Genomic DNA, 22,589 nt, shown 5'->3' with positions numbered 1-22,589 from the left:
CAGCACCTTAAGCATAATCTCAAATAATAATGTAATAATGTATTTTTGGTTAAATAGAAAAAGGTACATTTATCCAATTATGCAGATACATCAAATCTTTCACCCCATAGATGAAGATTGTTTACCCTATAGTTTTTTCCTCATGAGACTGGTAGCAGCCTAAGTAATACATAATTATATCATGATTATTTCTCCCAAAGTATTAAATAATTTGAACCAAAATACCTGAATTATACAGGGCAAAGCCAGCTCAGGAAACCCAATGCAGTGAGCCTGGGTATGCAAATATTCCATCATTAAGTCATAGATTTGGTCAATAAGGCCATCCTACAAAAAGAAAAAAAAACAGGAAATATTTGTTACACAGAATTTATAATTAAACTAAGCAAGTGTAGGTGGTTAAAGATCCTGCTCTATAAAATGCTTTAATTAGAAAAGGACACTGAGGCAGCCAAATTTACACACGCTGTGCTTCCTGGTTAACTATCCAGCAGTTGCTGGTATTTTACAATCTGCTTACATCAAAGCAAGTGTAACAGAAGCAACATTGTTTATGATGACAATCAGCTGCCTGATAATAAACAATATTACCAATGCCAAGCATTGTTTTATCTAGGATAGGGGTTTCTGATCAAAAGCAGGTTATTTATACTATGCTAGAAGGAAAGGTCAGTGTTAGCTGAGCAGCTGTGAGAACAATTGTAATGCTTCTGTAAAAATTTTGGGGATGAACTCCTCACTAGCGCCTGCAACTACAGAAGTCAGAAAGAGAATGGGTTTATTCACTGTCCATTAAAGCTAAACTCTAGCCCTATATTTAATTTTGCACAGTTATACAGATTCCTCTCCCATACAGAACGTGCTTAGTCTGATCATCTTTACACAGCCAGTGTGCTTAAAAAACTGCTAAGTCAGATCGAGCACAACTTATTTGCGGACATCCAATATAATCTAGACCTCCCTTTCTCAGTCTAACTGTTCCTGGTTCTCCATCTCTTATTTATTAGATTTCAGTTTTTGCAAAAAAAAAAAAAAAAGGCTCAGCATCACATGTGGGTGTCACATACATGAGGCAGGGTGCCGTGATGTTTTCAGGAAGCTATGTACAGTAATCCTGCTAGTCCCTCCCACCAGCCATGATCTTCACAGAGAAGCATAGAGAATAAAGGTATGTAAAGAAAACAAAGGTTTTATATAAAGTTATTATTGGTACGATAGGGTGTTAAGGATGGGCCATTAAACATCAGTTTAATGAATCTGTAGAATTATGTCTATAATAACCTTTATTTGGGAAGCCAATGTTTGGATAATAAATAGAATGAGAATACCACAAGGGTACATACAATGTCATCTGCCAAAAATAGAGCTATGATAGGAAAGGGGAAAAGGTGGGAATCAGACTTTTCCTACCACCTGAGACTAAAACTATCCAAAGCAAAGCAAGATAGAATTCTCTGTTAACATGCCCCAGATGTTTGGTTTTTTTTTTTGTTTCATACTACTGGCAAATTGTAGATGGGTAAATAGAAGTTTTACTTTAGAGAGAGAAAAATTTACCTTAAACACTTTTTCCTGAAGGTTGGTGTTGGACAATTTCAGGATGACTGCAAAGTTGATGGGTTTTACACTGATCCTTCCTGGCCTCTTGTTAAAGTTCACTTGCTGAAAAATCTACAGAAAAAAAGAAAACATGAGATTTAAAGGCTTAAGTAAGAGACATGTCACTTCATAAACAGCATAATAGGTTACCACAGCACAAGAGCGAGGTGCGTTCACAACCTTTCAGGTGAAAATATTGGCAAATAAAAGTGAAATTAAAACAAATGCGTCGCAATGATGTCAACCCTGGCACAAGCAGACATAAGATCTCTTTACATAAAAGTACGTGAGAACATTTAGAACTTGTGCCAGATTTGAATGACTGAGATACTATACATTTAAATTTTCTATCCAAGGTGATAACAATATTCATTACCGCAGATTGTTGTCTCTGCACATACAGAACTACAAACAATACATACAAACAAGGTTTTTAAAACATGACAACACAACACCTAATAATATTGGCGTTAGGCTAATCTCTTTTACATGTATATTTAAATACATGGAGTTCATTCCCTTTAAAGCTCAGCTCCAGGTAAATGGTAGTAGTGTACAAAATGTACTGGATCAACATACAGGGTACCACAGTGGCTCAGTGGCTAGCACTCTTGCTCCAAAGCAATAGGTTCCCCCATTTTGATTTGGTGGGATAATTTAAGTTATTCATTCCCAGCAAGTGCAGAGGAAGCCAGGATTGTAGAGTATTTGTTTGACACTTCCAAAGAGCAATGAGATGGGTAAGAATGCTCGGGGCAGAGGCGATATATCTCAGCAATAATTGTTTTGCCTAATCCAAAAATTTTTAAAGTGGAACTTTGGTTCCATTTTAAAGCATTGAATACCATGTCAGCACTTTACACATGCCTAATAATGAGATCACATGGAACAGTAGTATGCCGTGTCCCGCACAGCAAACTGTGAGTCTATTACTATAGTAAATGTAGAGGGATTCTAAATGCATTACACAAAAACTGTTACATGAGGGGGTATGGTTGGGGCTTCTCTTTTATATAACTATGGGATTTGAAAACATTTTATTGCATTTATTCAGCCACATTTTGAGACTTTTTAGGTTTTCAATGTTTTACTTGCGGCGGATTGTCAACCAACTTACCATCAATTCCTCTTGACCAAACTGAATATAGAAGATAAACATAATAATTGATTCATGCAGGACAGCACTCTTTTGTCACAAAATCATTGTTTATTTAGGGTATTGTAAAGAAAAAGTTGTTATCCATTATGATTTCACAACAGGAAGACAAACTGTGTGACATTATATATATTATATTATAACTAGCAGAATATTTGTTATTTTTAGATAAACCTATAATGGTTTCCTGTAATGTTCACATCTGTGTCTATACATTTTACTTATGTATCTTATTTGATAAGCTACCTAGTGTTTCAGGTTAGCCGCTCTTGAAATGTGCATAGACGTGGTTTCCAAATGGGTCACCTGCACAGCAAACCTAAGAGAGCAAGGGGTTAACACTGATTTGGTGGATTCCTGTTTAAACGCTGGAACATTTATGATATGCTTCCTGTTAGGTGCGCCCAGTAAGAGGCTTCCACTGTGAATTCAATCATTTAATTAGAAAATGGTTCTTGTAAAACCATTAGTGACAGGAATCTTTAAACCTCCCGTCTGGTTGCAAAAGGGCACAGTCGGTGCAGAGACTTTACAACCTGAGGAGTCTCAAGCAGATTAACAGTTCCTGCTTTCTCCATTCACTCTGTCCCCAATACCACAAGCTAGGCGCACCATCCAATTCCTTCTAGAAAATAATCTACAAAAATATTAGAAGTGATTCAATCCTTCCTACTGGTCTTAGAAGTCCTTAATGGCTTAAGCATTCTAACAAGAAAAAACATCAGCTATTGCTAGGATACAATATATATTTGGCACTGACAATTGAAAAGTGACACTACATCTAGGCCACAACTTAAATAAAGAAGTACTGGAGAATGAAAAAGCAGAAAACCATTTTTTAAAGAGCAAAAAAAACAAAAAAATGTTTCCAGCTTTCTGTGCAATGGGAATAGCGACTAAAATATTATTATTATTATACAGTATTTATATAGCGCCATCATATTACGCAGCGCTGTACAAAGTCCATAGTTGTGTCACCAGTCAATACTTGAGACCTTAAAAAATTAATTGATTTTACTAAAAAGTTAATAGCAGCTAACCCTGCCAGAAGCTGAACTCCTCTCTTTCTTAAGTTAAAGCATACCTAAACTCAAAATTTTTACTTTACACAAAGGGTAGACAACCTTTCTATGTAAGGTAAAAATGTTGTTTTTTTTTTTTTCACTGTCCCTTCTTTAGGTTTTACATATTTGGAGCGCAGAGCCTTCCGGGATACCTATGTCATGCATCCTGAAAGGCTCTGGCTGCTCCTTCTGAGTATGCCCAAGATCTCGGGCATGTGCAGAAGAGGCTTTTTACCTCCTGGGGGAAAGAGATGCTGATCTCACGCATGCGTTGAAATCGGTTCTCCTTTTTCCCCCTTCTCAGCAGCTACGTCACCTGATCTCACACCTGCGCAGTGCGAGATCAGGTGAAGAACGAAGAATGAAGAAGAAGAAGACGACGACGACGGGAGTGAAGATCAAAGATGTTAGTGCCTGGCCATTCCTCTGTGATGGGATGAAGAGGAATTCCAGGACGACGAGGGACCAGATCCCGAGAAGGACCAGCACCATTGAGGGTCCTCCCGGATTAAAGGCAAGTGTGATTTTTTTTTTTTTTTTTGTTTGTTTTTAGTTTACTTCCACTTTAACAGTCAACACCTCTGCCTCTGGTGCACTGCAGTCCAAAGGTTGTGTGAGCTGCCCATTCTCTTCTGGTCTACAGAACCACTTACCTCCACTTAAGTAAGTTTACAAAACGTATCTGCTGTTTGAAATCTCAAGAAGTGTTGTTGACCCTGCAGATGTCCTCCCGTTTTTTCAGCAACAGGTAAGTTGCTAAAATGCAAACTTGTGCTAAAGTGCAAACTGAACTGTAATGTACATATTCATATAATTAGGATGGGCTCTGTACTTTACACCTTTACCTCTAAATTTGCTCTGGAAATTCTAAAAAAAAAAAAGCAGACCATCTTAGTGACAGAATGCAAGCAGCCAGGGACCTGGAAAGGATGGGGAGGAACAGATTGAAGCTGGCAGGGAACAGGAGGATGTGGGCTGGACAGGGGATAGCAGCTGCAGAAGCATTTCCGTCAACTGAATAACATATTGGCTAAGGGACAGACTGAGCATGGAGGCAGGGGAAAAAAAAACCTTCGGTGCTTCCCATCTTCAATCCCTCAGCTACCAAAAGCTAGACTCCGGCCAAAAGCATCAATAATACCTCCACCCAAACCTCATCCCTTTATGCTCTGTCACTGCCGGATCTGGCTTGGAGAGCCAGACCAGATATCGGATTGAATTGACGGTCTGCTAGATGGAAAACTAAATAAGAAGTCTGGGAGAAGTGAAACGTGCAATTCCTGAGAGTGTGGAAAAATAGGAAGGGTGGGCGCACTGCCGCCCTGCATAGAACGGGGCTTTATTTTCTCTGATTAAGATTAGCCGAGGATTTAAAACTCAGAAGTAACACCTCAAAGCTGGGACAAGACGGTGCTTAGGGAATGGTGCAGCTATAGATGGCACTACTGCAACTGCACCAACAACAATACCCCTTCATTTACCTGTTGCGTGGTAGCTGTCCATCTAAAATGATATGTCCAGGAGCAATGGAAGTAAAAAATTTTAAGAAGACTGGCAAAGTTTAAAGGGAAACTATAGCTGGCATGCTGCATAGGCAGCAGCTGTGCCTAAACTGTCAGAATGGAAACCCTCATTGCTTTGAGAATCTTTAAAAAGAAATTACTTCACAGTAAAAGCAGCTAGAGAGACCAGGCATGGTTCACATAAAAGCTTTTTCATTGCTTGATAATATTTTAATAATTTAATGTTTGCAATCACAACTGTCAGTAAAAGGTTTATAAACAAATACTTTATCCAAACCCCACAAAAACATACATATACTTTATTTTTTCGAAAACATCAAACCAAACAAAAAAAAAGACTTTACCTCAAGGATAAAAGGTAGCACTGGTATGAAAACTCCTGTACTTTCCGACAGAAGAGTCAAGGCTCGAATACAATGCATCCTCAGAGGAAAATAACGCATAGTTGGAACAAGTCTGAGAGACAGAATAGGAAAAATGTCAATAGAACTTCATACAAAGAACTCTGCTACATCTTTAGTTATTATAGACAGCACCAAAACCAAAGATATACATTTTAAAGGTTACTAGAACTATAAGCCAATACATTAAATGGCCATTTATGACGAACTGACGAACACCAACAATTATGGCACTTATGTGTTCATTAAAAAAGACTAAATTCAGCCAGTGTGTGCATCTAAACCTGGCTTGAAATGTTTTGTACAGTATAGTAAACTTTTTGTTGAAAAAAATTGAGACTACCAGCCTAGCTGCTAGAGATGTGTAACCATCTAGTATGGAGAGAAATACAAGTCTTTTGACAGGTAAACCTGTTCATGTATATGCACTTCAATGGTGCATTTTGCAGTTCCTCTGGAGTGTAGCTTTGGGAGGACACTCAAATACCACGCAAATCAGGATGCACTTTTTTTCAACCTACAAAGACATGTTTCTAATCAGATACATTGCATTGCACTGGTGTACCCTATTCCAGCACAATGGTCTTCCAGAAATTAATGTTTGTGCCTCCTTGTAAAGAAAAGAAAGGGTAATTAGGTGATAGTGGCAAGTTTTGGAAAAACAAACCTTTAAATCGTGGAACACTTGAAATAAGTTTCAGATCTCAGGGAACTCCTGTCAATATTTATGACATGCCAAGTTTATGGTACATTAGTTTGGTGTTCATTGGGATGACTGGCTGACTGAGATGGCAGGAAAATGTCACCCCTAGAGATAGCCAAAAAGACCATTGGTGTCAGAAAGCTCATTAGAGTATTTAACCAATAATGAACCAATTGTAGTTGGGGATGCGGCACCATTGCACCTTTCCCATTCTATACTAGAAGATACTGGGGATTGAATACAGGGCAATGCTGCCACCTGCTGTTACAAGCATGTTATTTTTGGGTGCTTAAAGCATTAAATCCTTTTTGATTTAATTTTCCACCTTTATAAATATGCTAAAGGTATTTTTAAATAAAGCGTCCCACTTCTTACTTGTAGATCTTTTTTCTAGCCTACAGGCAGTAATGGGACCTTACAGAAACAATGATACACCAAAATTTAATAAATGACAAGGAATAAAAAAAAAAAGGGCTTAATTTTAATTTCAAGAGAAACACAAAGGGCGTGCAGGCGTTAAACACGAGTGTAACACCCGGAGGACAAAGGGATCAATTCAAAAACTAACACAGGTGCTTGCAGGCACTGTAACCTTAAACTATTTTTTAATATTTGCATTAAGGCTATGTAGTGGGCTGGTAAATTGAAATTCGTCTTGTGCAGAAATATGTGTACAGCGGTTTCCCAACATTGTTCATGGATACGTCCTGACAGTTCCATGAACAACCGACGGAGAGCAACCACTAGACATTCTAATGGAAAAGAGCACAGCGGGGTGCCACTCGCACGTCCCCCCCCCCCCCCCCCCATAGAATGGAATGGGATGTGTGTACAGTGCTCGTTAGTTTGTCATTCTTTGTTTTTTGATAATGAAAGATCTTTTAATGATTTTAGAAAAAAATAAAACTTACCTGATACAGCCAGTAATAACTTGGACAAGAGGATAGATAAGAGGCTCCAGAACCTCACTAGGGTGAATTGTGCTCAATACTCGACACCAGAGATACAAGCAGTGGATGTACTGCCAATTATACACAGATTGATGAGCCCCCTTAAAGAGAAACAAAATATCTTAATATATCAGCAAAAAAAAAAAAAAAAAAAGCAAGCCAACCTTTCGGACCTCACAGACCACTAAATTCATCATTTTAAAACCTGTGTACTATTAATATGATTTTTTTTAAAGATAAATACATTTGTAAAATAATGATCTTCCTAATGATGCCTGATGAGGACTGAGGAGGCTCTGATTCATTGATCAGTGAAGTATTAGGTGAAGTATTACTATTGTTACTTTTATCATTATTTGCAATATCTAAAGAAATGCAAAATATTTGTTTTCTTTTTCTTACTCATTATGGGTTTATTTCATTTGAATCTAAGACCAAACAATAAAATGATAGTTATCAAAGTAAAACTATTTGATGCCATTAAATATAACATTTAAAGAAAATACACAGTTAAGATCTTCCTTCCCATAAAGAATATCTGAGAAATAAACAAATAAAATAAAACAATCAGATGAAAATTGGTATTCGCGGAGCGGGGTGACTTTTAATGGTGGAAACAATACTGAAGCATACGGCTTGGCAATGGTTGTCTCATACAACTTAATCTACACTGACGTCATGCTGCGCCTCCCTTGTTTTTCTGTCTCTAGTAGTTTGTGAATTTAGTGCAATATAAAAGCAAAAATTGTCATTCAGAATATAAGAATTTATTGGAAAATTATTTTTATTTTATTATTAATAAAACATAAAAATTTCAAATAATATCCAAACCACTGGTTGGCGACCAACGCATCAGGGCATTGCGGGTCAGCAACCTCTTCCACATTTAAGTATCTGCAGTCCTAAAATAGTAGTGTTTTTTTTTTTATTAAAATAGCTCAAAGTTTGAGGACCTTTTATTGAAAATTCCTCAAAATTGGGGCTCACCATGTGTTTTTGCTATTCCTGAAATTGTAACAGGACAAATTAGGTATTTGTGTTATAATCACCCAATCATTAATTCATCACTTAGCTTTTTGTTTTTCCCATACATACCAAATATTGTCTAACACGTTTTAATTTCTGGTATATATGTGTGTATTCGACATGGCAGCTTACACACATTCTTGTGAAAAAAAAATAAAAGAAGCCCATCTATAGCTTAGAAGTGTGAAAATTAAGAAAAGGCAAAACACAGCAAGAGTTCAGAAAACTAACAAGCCAGAAATACTGCAGGATATCTGCCCTGACAATGTTTGTGCCTCATTCTCCAGACTAATGAGTAAGAAACCATGGGGAACACCATCAGTCCCACAGTGACACACAATAGGGTGGCCTTCAAGCTTTACGCTGACACTCAAGTTACAATTTTTTTGATAGTTTTTTTTAATGTAAATAAAAAATGTAATGAAGCAAAATGGGATGAGATTCCTAAAGCGTACCAAAACTCAGAAATTTCACTTTACATAAAAGGCTATACCCTTTTATGTAACGTAAACATTCTGTTTGTTTTTTAAGGGCAACACCCTTTTTTTTTTAATAAAAAAGGGTGCAGCACTGCCCCCTAATTCTCGATCGCCGGGGCAATCCAGAATGAATGGTAGCACAGAGCCTCTCGGGATACCTACGTCACACATCCCGGGAGCATCTCAGGCATGTGCAGAAGGAGTCTTTGTGCGAAAAGAGAAAAAAATTGCCGATTCCATGCATGTGCAGCGAGATCAGCAAGACTTTTTCCAACGTATGTCACCCGATCTCGTGCTTTGGTCAGGTGACATAGGAAGAAGAGGTGAAGATGGCGGCGCCCTGGCTTGGAGACGGATGCCGGGACGACTCGGGACCCGGTGGAAGACACTTCCGGACTGATCAACTGTGCTGCGGGATTTAAGGTAAGTTGATTTTTGTTTTCCGCGTTTTTTAGCTTACTTCTTAAGATCACTCCAGATAATTAGGATTTGTAAGGAACTGACCAATAGGCTGAAGCAAATCTGATTGCACTGTCCTGTACTATCTATCCCTCATTCCTTACTAAAACCTACTCTACCCCCATCATCTCCTCCACAGTTCAGTACTTCCCAAAATCCAAGCACTGGGTCCTGAGATGGTTTCCATACCCTTATCTGCAAAGTACATTTCCAGAAACCTATATGTGGCTATATTTATTGTTGTCAGGAAAAAAGCCCACGAAGGGTGACATGGAAGTTCTGCACAGTTGAGGCCAGCAGAGCAGGAAGGCAATGTGAACACATGCTTGACTTCATGCTTGTGCCTCAAAAAGTACTGAACTGAGGAGAGGGCACACTTATTCATTAACTCCCGGGTTAAACTGGTGCCTACGGGTTTATTGACAAAAAACAAAAACTCTATAGGACAGCCCAAAATAACCTCTTCTTCTACCGGTCCGCTTCCATGGTATAGCATCGTATTGCCAAAAGCATAATTATAAACACTGAAGTGTGTGACTTGTATACTTCAATGGACTCCAAGAAAAAAAATCCTTCCTTTTCTTTTGCAGGATACAGAAGTCTTTACCCTGAGGTGTAAGCAAGACTGCAAACATTTGTTAACAGGCTTAAAAAGATAGTTGCAGCTCAAAAAGTTGCCTGAAAGATCTTACACCCAATGCTGGCATGGGCAGTAGTGTCCTCAGGATCTTTTGGCACATTTTTGCAGCCACCCTACTGCCACAGCTGTTAGCTGACAGCCACTCATTTTTCACTCACCCCAGGTGGAGTAAGAACTGTCTGGGCTGTATAACATAAGTGGAGTATCCCATGGCTCCAATATTAGGCACACATGTGCCGCCAATCAGCGTCACAAACCAGAAACAAAAGATACTGTGCTAACAAAGAAACAGTACTGGGAAGACCCAGGCAATCAGATTACAGCTTTAATGGTCAACAAAAAAGCCATCCACTGGGCAAGTCATGTGGACAAACAAAACAGTAATCAGTGTTCAACCAAGAATTATTTTTAAGCCGGGTGGGAAGAAATTCTAGGTGGGTGGCAGCCCCTGTATTGTGACCCATCTCTTCAGCAACTGCCCAAAAACAGCCGGGTGGTTACTGAAAAGTGCAGGGTGGTGAACCAAGCTAAAAAGGGCTGGGGAGAACACTTGAGTAAAACAAGTGGACTTTACTGCTGCAGAAACAAAAACCTGCAAGGCAAACTAACATATGTAGATGTATTTTAGACTTTTTTTAAAAGTCATTTAGACTTTCAGGCAAAGTGCCTAAACATATATTCGTAAATTAAATACATGCAGTAAATGTATTCACATGTATTTATCAGGCAAGGGAATAATAGAAGAGGTTAAATTATTTTTAAGGAATTGGGTGAAAGGCAAGACCCGAGAATAAGGCTCTAGAAAGAGTTCCAACCGCTTGTTGGTTGGCCAGAGCAAGCATTTTGTTAACACAGAAGATGGCCAGAACTTCAGTGGGAATATATCACTTTTGCAACAAATCCTCACCAAAGGCTAACAAATGCTGGAGGTGATGGAAACCTCATCAGGATATCTGCAAAACCATTAGAAAAACAGCTGGAAAAATAGGTTCAAAAGGTAAAATCTTTGCGGTCTTAAGATTTTTAAATAACTCAAATCTAGGAGAGCTTATTGGTAGAAGCAACAGACTGATCTACTTTCAGAGTAGTGCACACTATGTGGATAGGAGCTGAACTAATTTATTTTGGGAGTACAAGCAGTAGTTTGCAACTACTCAGGGGTAAACTCATCAGTAAAGAACTGGAATTTTGGCTTTTGTGGGGGATGGCTCAAGAGCTGCCTAGGATAAATCAGATATAAAATCTGCAAGAGTGTGCACAGAAAGGTATTTGTAGCCTTTGCAATTGGAGAAAGCAAATACCCAAGTGATTTGGCAATAAAGTCTTGCATGATCATGATAAGCACCTCAGCCATCAAAACAGGGTACCCAACAGAGCTAAAGAGGAAACCAAGGTTGAGAGTCTGTACACGTGCAATATTTGTCATTGGAAATAATCTTTTACAATTTTTTACAACAACAAACTACTGCACGATGCATAAACGAGTGCTGTACATACCTGCACCTTTCTGTACTATTAGGAGGGGAGGGGAGAACGACGGAGCGGCACCCCGCTGCACTTTCTACCCCTTCACTTTCATTATGATAATTTTTCATCCGTGGATCCGCTGTCCTTGGAGACAGTGGCAAGTTCTAAGGCCATGCTAGCAACTGTCGATGTGGCAAGTGCCCCACAGCTTCTTTTACCAGAATGGAGTAAGTGCCCTACAACCAAAGGTCATTTCCAGGCTTCCCCACAACATCCAGTATATTGGTGTCCAACGGTTTTTTTGAAGTGTATACCGGTAGTCCCCAGGTTACATGCGAGATAGGGACTGTAGATTTGTTCTTAAGTTGACTTTGTATTTAGGTCGGAACAGGTACATTTTAATGAATGCAATTATAACAGATGTTTGTCTCAACATAATATTAGACAGCGTGGTGTCAGTTACTGTATAAAAAAACCTATTGTGAGCTAATCACAAAAAAATGGTGGAGCCTAGACATTCATTAACTTCTGGAGCAAGCTGTGCTTTGATATGCAAAAAGAAACAACTGCAGAGTTTGTCTTTGTCATTAAAAAGTTACAAGATGGTAAAGATCACCTCAGCTGTTAAGATCACCCACAACCTCAGCTGTGTTTAGCCAAAGATTTCTTCCGCAAGTCATGCAAACCACCCCCCTCCCCATCAAGCCTCCGTCCTGCACACAAGCGAGCAAGGAAGCCCCGTTCGAATCTAGGAGACCTCTGTATGTCGGATGTTCTTAACTCGGGGACTACCTGTAGTCCTTCCATATGAGGCAGCACAACTCTAAGGGTAAATTTTCCCTGCCTGTCTTAATAGAGAAGAAAAAAAGTATATAAATATATATAGCTATCTGTGTATAGCTGCTAGAAAGTTACCTCCCTTTGGATATCCCTCAAGCTTTTGCACAAGCTCTATTAACAGGATACAACATATATTAGGGTCTACTAGACTACAGAAAAGGCTTATTACTGTGAAGATTTAAAATTTGCTATGAAAGTATATGTGAATGCAGACTGCAGTAGATGCAACATCAAATACAGACAAGGCTGAATGCAAACTTTCTTTCTTTAAAGACTCTGAAAGGGTTAATGACATTGGGGCAATGATTCTAAGTTGTGGCTGCCATCTTTTCCATGACATTTCTAAAGGTCACTCCATGGAGGGGAGTTAAACTAGATCACTCCATATTCCCTAAAACAGAGCAATTCTCTACAGCCAGCAGAATGAGGTGGCAGGAAAGAAAGCAAATATAAGGAAAAAATAATTGGCTTATGAGAAGCTGTCTGAGCTGCAGAGTGAGAAGACCGGTTATCATGATCTAATTAAGAGTTTCCCTTACACAAGCCTGCAACCAGACTGGGTGGAGCATAGCCTGCCAAGCAAACAAACATCTCTACTAAATAAAGAATCCCCATACATAGCATTACACATAGGGTTAGGATATACCTTGTGCATGGCGTCTTGCTTTTCAGTCCATGAAAAGTTCCCATTAGGTTGCACAGTGCCACATTGCTGCAGCCACCTTAGAAAATTCCTCCACAATGTTTGTGTCATAATTATAAAGTATCCACAATTATTTGATGATATAGTACGTCAGAATAGGTACTATAGACCCCCCATCATCTATGTTTTTCTCCAATCCCACCAGGATAAGCTGTATACATTGCCAGCAAATATTCATCTGAAATAAGCCGAACGTGAAAACATTGGTGCCAGCAATAGACCGCAAATAAAGTTCTAAACATTTCCTGTTCGGTACATAAGGAAGAGGACTCAAAGTTTTAAACACCAGACTATAGCACTCCTTGTTCATGGACAGTATTAAAGCCGGTGGAACCAGCAAACCCTTGCCCCACTATCCTAGATTGCAGCTGGCACCAAAATACTGGATTTCAGCTGGTGTTGGAGCAGTAAGGGAGTGGTAATGTCACCTCTGGCACAAAGTTAAAGTATTTTCACTGATAGCCTGATCTAAGCCTGATCTAATAGGAGTAGGTTGCATAGTTCCCAATACCCAAGAACATTAGGTATTTTATGCCTGCTAAGGTAAAGAAAGAAGCAGCCAGGGGATTGCTGGACAGGTCAATGTCCCTTGCTGGGAACATCCTAAATGTCCTGAAGAACTGGGAGACAATGTCTACAAAGTACATCTGTGACTTATTTTATAATATAACATCCAATATTGTCTTGTAAACAGGAATAAGAAGAAATACTTACCCTACTTCTCTTTATTAAACAGAATTTCTTCCGACCACTTCCCTTTGCATCTCAATGTGTGTATCAAGTACACCTGATATGAAATAATTAGGAGGCTACAAATGCAGACCTTTCTTTTTAAGAATTCTAGTTCCTTAAACAGAATGCACTAGATTCAATGTTGTCTAAATCAATGACCTAGCACAAGTATTGAGCTGATTTACCTCTGACACTCATTTAGAAGATGGCCAGTAACGGTAGCTGCCCCTATACTTCCCATAACAGGTATACAATTAAAAGCAGCTGGCTGCTGCATTGACCGCCAATCTTAGGTTTGTTTCCAGTACAGTCTGACTGTAATTGTGTTCCAAAAACACAGTTCCAAAAACCAGCTGGTATTCTGGTAAATCTACCGGATCTTTTTTTTTTTTCCTGGTCAGATAATCAAATAATTTCAGAATTTCATTTGGAGAAGAAGACGACTGCTATATTTATTGTGAAGAACAGGAGACTGCCGAGTTGGCAAGATCTAATCATCTCTAAACCTAAGCAAAAAGGGATTGTACGTATCCAGACACACCAAACAGCATTAAACCTAATTCCATTATACCAGAATAACAACTAAAACATGTATGACCACCTGCCAATACATGGATTATCTGGCTGAACAAGCATTAAGCTGCCCACACATAGACAGATGTCAAAAAGAGGTCGACGGAGATAGAAAATCTGCCTGCTCATGAGTGCTAAACTTAAAGCAGAACTAAACTGAAAACAAAAAAATTACACTTACCTTTATTCCTGTAGGTTCCTGGATGGCGACGGTCCCACGTCGAACTGGAACTTATCTTCATCCCAGCACTGGGGAAGCGCTGGGCGCCGCCATCTTCATTCTTCACTTCCTTCTTCTTGGTACATCACCCGATCTCGCACTGCGCTTGCACGAGATTGGCATCTCTTTCTCTTACTAGAAAAAAGGCCCCTTCTGTGCATGTCTGAGATTAGGGCATGAGTAGAAAGGAGAACCCAGAGAATCGCAGTATGCGTGACTTAGGTATCCGGGGGGCTCTGCGCTCCCATTCAGTCTTGAAAGCTTAGGTGAAAGAAGAGGTGCAGCAACCTTTTTTTTTAAATATACACATATATTACATATAGGGGTTTTCTACCCTTTTATGTAAAGTGAAAATGTTGAGTTTAGGTACGCTTAAAGGATCCAACTTATCAATACCAATGTTGCCTTGGGTATCACCAAGCCATTTGCGACTACATCTTTGTTTCATTACCAACTTGTTCATTGTTGAATGTATTTTGTCCAGTGGTGTCTTGTGATATAAAAGATTAACAGAACGAAGATGAATGCCAATGTAAAAAATATTTCCTGATCATAAGATCCAACTTATACATTTGTAATTATGACCAGTTTACCAAGGGTTACAAAAATAACTAAACTTTAAGAATAAGTGTTTTTTGGCATTTACTCCTTTTTTACTTTGCGGCTATTGTTTACATCTACACTTTTACAACTATTAATGTATGTGTTTTTATTACGGTATATTATGATTTTATTGATATACCTATTACTCTCTGTACCTATTAAGTGTTACTTTTAACCCTATAACCAGAGCCTGACCAAAGACCTTCATAAAAGAATCACTGGCTAAGGTTCTCTGGGCTATATGTGATCCTAATGAATGGGTTTACATATATGCATAATGATGACTTACTTTAAATAAAAAATAACTTTTAGGTTGGGCTGACCCTGCAACACAGATTGTATGAATTAACATAAATATGCAGCAGGGGGCAGCATTGCTAATAGAGAAACCCATCATCAAATCAACAATCACACAAGATACAGAAACCTTTGGAAGAAAATCACCGCTATATTTATCAGTGCAGTTAATAAAAGATTCTAAGCTCACCTTCTTCTTTAGGGTCATGGCACTGCGCAGGTGAATTGCCAGCTGTCGGACATATACAAATATGTGCTGATAGGAAGACTGGACGTCCAGCGAATACATTTCAGTTAAAGTACGCTGCATGAAGTTGATCATTGGCAAGGCGTTGGGAGACGTGAATTTACAATTCTTCACATAGGAGATGTACATTTTCTACATGAGAAAAAAGAAATTTAAAAAACATTTAAAATAGAGGCACATCTGAGCCAAACAATAACTTTGCTATTTAATGTACAGCTCTGCTTAATATGTTGCTGCTATATAAATCCTGTTTATTAGTAATAATAAATATTATTGTTAATCTCTTGCCTTGTATGACACAGCTTTTAGTTAGTAAGTAGAGCTGCAGAAAACAAGCTAAAAACACAAAATACATATATGTATGTACAGGAGCTATTTTACCACCAAAGTTTTGTTCATACAGGCTTAACGGATTGGGATTTCTGTATCTGGCAGAAATCTCATGCTTTCAACTGATACCAGAGTTTACCTAAGGTGGACTCCTGCATCAAGGAGGTATAGTCTAGATCAGTGAGTAGTTTGGCGTAACTTTGCTGCCCTACTAATCAACATTTCCTTTGTGGAACTTGTACACTGAAGCACAACTGGTTGCCCCCTTTCTATTCATTAGGAGTAAATAAGATAGAATACAAAAGAAAACGACCAGGAAAGTGAAATTCAACCAAAAAGACGGTAAGGCAGTTCAGGGAAAGTGCCTTATGTAGTTTGGAATATGTACTGGATCCATGGGTGCTTTAACAGAACTGTTTTTCATGCAGTACGTTAGCATTGTTCTCAAGTGTTGTTACAAGAAACTTTTTGTTTAAATGAGCAGAATACTTTACACATTTTCCATATTCCTGCTGCTAAGATTTTTGCAGCCAGGAATTTTAATAAAAGCAAGGGCTAAGAGCACTTTTAAATGGCAGGCATTGGCTTATTAAGCAGTGCCGTCCTAAGGTTGTGTATTAGTATTAGTTGTGTATATAGTAGTATGTTAGTATTTTTAACTCAATTGCCTAAAGGAAGATACTCAAAGCCCAGACAGACCTTCATAAATAAAAGTTCATGCAATTGTGGTGGCGCAGAAAAAGGTAACGTAGTATCCGGTTAGAAAAGGTACCAAATAATGGGGGGACCTATCTATCCTCAGATATTGTAAATAATCAAAAGTTTGCCAACCCCACGTTTGGAGAAAAATAGAAATAAAGAGAGAGCAAATGTTGGGGTTTTTATGGCAAACAAAAGTGTATTTAGGTGGATTATATTGAACATCATATATTCAATACAATCCACACAAATTAATGTTTCATATGATGTTCAATATAATTCAATTAAATATACTTTTGTTTGCCATAAAAACCTCGACCTTTACTCTCTCAGAGTATCTGGTTAACGGGAATATTATGATTGCCAGGCTCCAAAACCGTAAACCAGTTTTCCAGAAAACTTGGGATCCGTGGATTGACCATTACCTACGGAGAGATTTTGAGGTCTCGTTTCTTACCCAATAATCACAACTTGATGGTGTCTTTCTCTTCGCCTGTGCCTACATGGGATAGTTGGCATCCCTACGCCTGAAACCCGGTCTACATCCCCTCCTTCCCTATTCTCCCCCTTTTATTTAATTTGTCTGAATGTTTTTATTGTTATATTTCTTAAGTAAATACAATGTATTTTTTTGTTGAAAGACAGACTGGATCTCTGTCCTATATTGGGCTTTATCTCTTATACCGAAGTCGTACTCTCAGAAATGACACTCAGGAAGTGGTATAATGAACTCAACATCTCGTCTGTATGGACTTCTACTCACTAAACCAGAGACATATTAGTTTGCTGTTTTATACAAAGGGATGCCCGGGAATAATTATTATGTGTATTTTCAGTGAGATGTTGTATGTATATTCTGCACACCATTTTGTTTTCCGTTGTTTTAAATTTTGTTGTTTCAATAAAAAATGTATTGGAAAAAAAATATTCAGTTAAGAAACTTACCTTCAAAACTGGGTTGAGATATGTGTCTTGCCTGTGTCTGCAGATCTTATTTAATACAAGGAATGCTAAAACTCTAACAGTTTCTTCTCCGGTACTCCAAAGAGAAATTGCTTGCTGCAAAGAAAAAAATAGGTAAGAGACAGAAAGGTTAATATTTTCTAAGCAGTACTCCTAAGTAATGGCATTTCCTGACATTGGACTATGACAAGACACACACACACAATGTGGCTTCATATATGAAATCATCCATGCAATAACCCAACCTCTCCTGCATGTAATGGGACTCATTCCCCCCAAAATGTTCAGGGGGATTTGGTGAGGTCACTATTAATGCTACTTGACATGCTCAATGAAATTTTCACCCATGTACATCACCTCATTCATCACATGTACCGACTATTTACAGTCAGTTTCTAAAGCTAATGATTGATTGATAAACAGTCGGTCCTATTCTATTAGTAAGCAAATAAGCAGCCAGTTTCTGATGTGCGAGGACAGGGCAAGTGTAAGGATCTGGGAGACTCTGACTTTGTTCCGCACCTTGCCAGATGCCACTCTCTCCAAAAAGAGACTGGTCATGTCCTTTTTTCATAGCAACATAACTGCTGTAGAACGTACTATATTAAACCTAACTTACCTTTAAAAGCTGGCGGGTGTGTTTTGGAAAGCACAGGTAAAAATACACAGTGCTGTTCACATGCTGAAGAAGAGCTGCAGCAACCGAAGCTTCTGTCACACAGTTCAGGAGCTGACAAAATAAAATAATGTAGTTATACATACCTATTTTAAAAGCTGAACTAGTACATGAAAATGATTGATATATATTCTTTAAAAGTCACAAATGGTATAAATCTACTAATGCTCACCAAATGCCAATTAATTGTTTTACCTTTTGCAAAACTAATTAATAAAAGTAATGATGACATCATCATTGTGCTGCAAATACCATGTGCAGAGCTGTGGAAGAGATCCAGCAGGTCCACCCACAACATGCTGTCTGCAGAAAACTACCCGGGACTGATTAAAGACCAGTCAAAATGAACAAAGTTTGGTCTTAATTGCAGGAATGTCTTGCACAGGGGCAATTTTTCACAATAGGCAATGGAGCAGATGTAGAAGAAAAATACAAAAAACACAAACATACACAAGCTTCTTATTTAGACAATGTTTGCTTATCTCTTAGCTTGGGTTTACATCAGTGACACCCCCAGTTTGATGATGTATTACTATAAAAGATCATGAAAACTTTCTTACTTTCCTAGTTTATCAGGTACTTGACACATTAGCAACACTAATATTTCTCATCGTTGTAAAAGTGACAAGGAATCCTCACTACTGCCAGGAACACATTCATCTAAAGCTAACAAATGGAAGAGAGTTGAAGAACCTAATAGGTTCTGTTACTTTTAGGAATTACAGTTGCAATAACTTTCAGTTGAGTTTCCAGCCTCAACATATTTCTACTATACAAGTCTACACAAAACATGTGAGCTGTAAAGGTTGTTACAGGTGAGAACACATGGGATCTTGAGTGTTGTTCTTCCTAATGGAACTCTCAGGTAACCACCCATCCTTTATAAGCTGTAAAGCTGAAATATTGGGTCAGAATACAGGGGGAACTGGACAATTGGGGCATAAAATAAAGACAATAGCAATGACAACTGGGTACACTAAATTTGTCATGCTTTGCTCCACTTTTTTGCCACCTGTCCAGAGCTTCTTCAAACCCAGCTTAAAAGATTTCTGAGGAAAATAATGTAATGATTTTACCAACAATTCCCATGTAAGGCAAAAGCCCTCATAAAGCATGAGCCCTGAAAGAAAGCTCCTGGCACCTTCTCGTACTTAACTCTTTGGTAAAATTGGATTCAAAGTTTCATTGCAAATAAGAATTAGTTTATAAGATAATTGTACTTTTTAACCCCAAGTCCTTACATTAAATCAATTCAGCAGCATGCAGCAAAGTCTAACCAGGTCTTTTAGTGCTGAGGGTATGGTAAGAGGATTAGAAGTATTGCTACTACAAGGTCCTAAAAGCTCTAGTTTGTTTTGCAAAACTGCCAAAAATTGTTGGAACAGCGAAGAGTTCTTAAAAATACTCCCAATGCAGTTTGCAGCATACCAGGTGGGGACAGGGTCTCTTTGATGGGTTAACCATCAGCAAAATATATACTACCAATTACTTCAGTAGGACAAACTCAGTAGTCCTCAATTGCAGTGTATATTAGTGTGACAGAGTGTCCCAAAAAAGTTCATAAATAGCGTTGAAATGGGCAGGGAAAGTGTTAGGTTTGTATAAGTTTTTTAGAAGAAAAACCAGGTTCTTTAGGACCCTGGAGCTGGCCAAGGGAAGTGAAGAGTGGGTACCTTGGCCCAAACCAACCCTGAATTGGGTTATATTCACCTGCACTCAAGAGTCAGAGGGGGAGAGATCAGCCAGTGTGTTCCAGGCTGGTCAGTGATCAGTTGGAGGCTGAGAAGAAGCCATCAGCCAGAGAGGGAGAGAGAGCTCAGTTGATTCCCAGTGTTGGAGAGGAATAGAGCTCTGCCAGATGCAACCCACGATATCATGTGAGTGAAATATGTTGCTTTGCTTGCCCTGAAGGACTGCTGTATTGTTTCTTGGAAATTGCTGTAACTTTGTGGTAGTCAGAGAGGGATCATCAAAAGTGAGTGCATTTAGTTGCTCAGACAAGCCATTTATTTTGTTTGTTTTACTAATAAACCCACAGGCTGGAGCCTGTGTTTAACTGCATTTGGAAGGCTGCTGTCCGATTACTGCTATACTCTGACCTCGTTGCTAGGGGCGATCCCACAATTAGATTTTTTTTTTTCCATCAGCATCTTGATAGCCCAAAAAAATAAAGGCTGATTACCAGTTAAATGTATGAAGTAAATCAAACAAAGAAATATACAGGACAAAGAATGCACAATGGCCTTCTGAAAACGCCCATGATAAGATACAGAATGTCTTAGTTTATTTCACAAAATATTAGATTAAGGTTACCTGGATGACAGAGTTTAAATACATTTTAATATCCAAACGTAACTTCTTCCAAAGGGTGCAACTTGATGGATTTGGTAACCTAAAAACAAGAAAGGTAGTTTAGGTGTGAATTACCTGGTATAAAAAATGTTGAACTAGATGGAATAAATAGCTAGAGTGAATATACATAAGAATGCTTATGGTTAGGAAAACTTTTTTTTTACTCAACTGGTAAACAAAACTCAATCTCAAAATTCAATACTTTTATTCCTGCTTAATAGTACAACTCAGAATATACTTCTGGCCCCCCTTTGTTAAGAGATCTGCCTGTCCAAGATTGCTGCACCAGTGTCATTATCCCACCACCTTTCCTTTGAAACTCACAAAGTATATAGCAATCTTGTAAAAAAGAAAGGAGAGAACATGAAAACCACATTAATGCAGCAGTCTATGACACCTATAGATCTCATATCTGGAGTAGACTGGAAGTATAGCAGGAGCTGTACTATAAATGGTCACGTCAAAAGGGTGATTCTCCCAATACATACCCAGCGGCAGAGTTATGCAGGAGAACATTCTATTAACTCCGGTGAAACTGGTATTTCCTTGTCCTGACTGCTACACAATTACGATCGATAGTAATGGGGATACCAATATCACAGAGGGGTCGATTCCATGAAAACCTTTTGCAATTGTGACATGGGCAACATCACCTCCTGTGTCTAAACTAGAGTTCCATGGAACCCTAGAGTTCTTCAAAAGGTTGCTAGAGGCTCCTGAAGCAATGAGCAATTTGTGCCTCAGATCATTTTAAATTGACACCAATGATCTTTTTCGATATTTTTAAGGGTAACATTCATCCCAAAGGCCAACAATGCAAGATGACTGACCACCACACTAATATAATTGTGAGCTGTGAATATAGTAATTAAAGAGGGGGTTCCCTGAAAACATGAAAGTTATTACAAGGGTTATTATTGCACATGAAAGTGTTATTACATATGAAGATTATACATGAAAGTTAGTACAAGGGTTCCCCCATATTAAAAAGGTCACAAAACACTGGTCTAATCTGTCTGTCTGACATGGTACTAAGCAAGAATTGATTTTAAAGTGCTATACAGTGATCTGAAAAAAAAAAGTTCAGCCTGGACCTTTGTTAAGCATACAAGGAGCATACCAGGTTTTTGTAAATGTTCTCATGTTTTCCCACTACTACTCCATACTTTTCACTATATTAAGTTTAGATAGTAATCCATATGGGGAAGTACTTATTATTATATGTGGCATCTCCAACCTATTTAGGATAATGTAGGAGTTTAAAAAGGAAGTGCTTCTGAAGATTGTATAAATTATGTTTTGTGATGCCACAGTCTCCCACATTTTTAACCCAAAAAAATTGCTAACTGTAGACTAAAAGGATGCAGTAATAAAAGTTTGTTGTTCAAGTTTACAAATACTTTAATTCAAAAATAAATAAAAACCCAATACTCTCTTCCAAGACAACTTGTAACGTACCTTGCTCCCTTAGCAGGCTTCACATCCATTTTCTTCTCTAGATAAACAAAGAGATCTCGGATACAGAATGTCACCAGAGCATTGAAAACTAAAAAAATAAAATAAAAAAATCTGTGAATGTGAATACCCCTTAATAGCAAATATGGCTTTACATACATAATGACAACTTACAACTATTATTTTTATATATATATATATATATATATATATATATATATATATATATATATATACACACACAAGGAACATACCGTTAGTTTCAGTTATTTTAAATTTACTGGGATCACCCCCCTCTTCTCCTTGTGTTGTTGCCACTGCAGCTTTGAAAGCCTGAGCAATCTCATGGAAGAGACGTGGCCTTAGGTCCGTCTAGAAACAAACACACAAAAAAATGTTAAAGAAGTTAAAAACAAAGAATGCAAAAATGAA

General features: G+C 38.3%; 1 protein-coding gene across 1 annotated transcript in view; it reads right to left on the bottom strand.

Annotated features, from left to right (window-relative positions):
• The window catches only part of NOC2L (NOC2 like nucleolar associated transcriptional repressor), a 56,401-nt gene that overhangs the window by 28,845 nt on the left and 4,967 nt on the right, over nt 1–22,589 (bottom strand). Inside the window, exons 5-14 of the mRNA XM_072425870.1 lie at nt 22,412–22,529; nt 22,161–22,248; nt 20,664–20,742; nt 18,294–18,404; nt 17,657–17,770; nt 15,626–15,814; nt 7,358–7,497; nt 5,687–5,798; nt 1,558–1,671; nt 226–327 (exon numbers count right to left, since the gene is read on the bottom strand). Coding sequence (XP_072281971.1) covers nt 226–327; nt 1,558–1,671; nt 5,687–5,798; nt 7,358–7,497; nt 15,626–15,814; nt 17,657–17,770; nt 18,294–18,404; nt 20,664–20,742; nt 22,161–22,248; nt 22,412–22,529 — 1,167 coding nt within the window. The remainder of the gene's footprint in view (nt 1–225; nt 328–1,557; nt 1,672–5,686; nt 5,799–7,357; nt 7,498–15,625; nt 15,815–17,656; nt 17,771–18,293; nt 18,405–20,663; nt 20,743–22,160; nt 22,249–22,411; nt 22,530–22,589) is intronic.

The sequence above is a fragment of the Pyxicephalus adspersus genome, chromosome 11, assembly GCF_032062135.1.
Source record: "Pyxicephalus adspersus chromosome 11, UCB_Pads_2.0, whole genome shotgun sequence".
NCBI classification, from domain to species: domain Eukaryota; kingdom Metazoa; phylum Chordata; class Amphibia; order Anura; family Pyxicephalidae; genus Pyxicephalus; species Pyxicephalus adspersus.
Note: the sequence above shows the minus strand (reverse complement) of the source record. Positions and strands in the feature narration are given on the sequence as shown.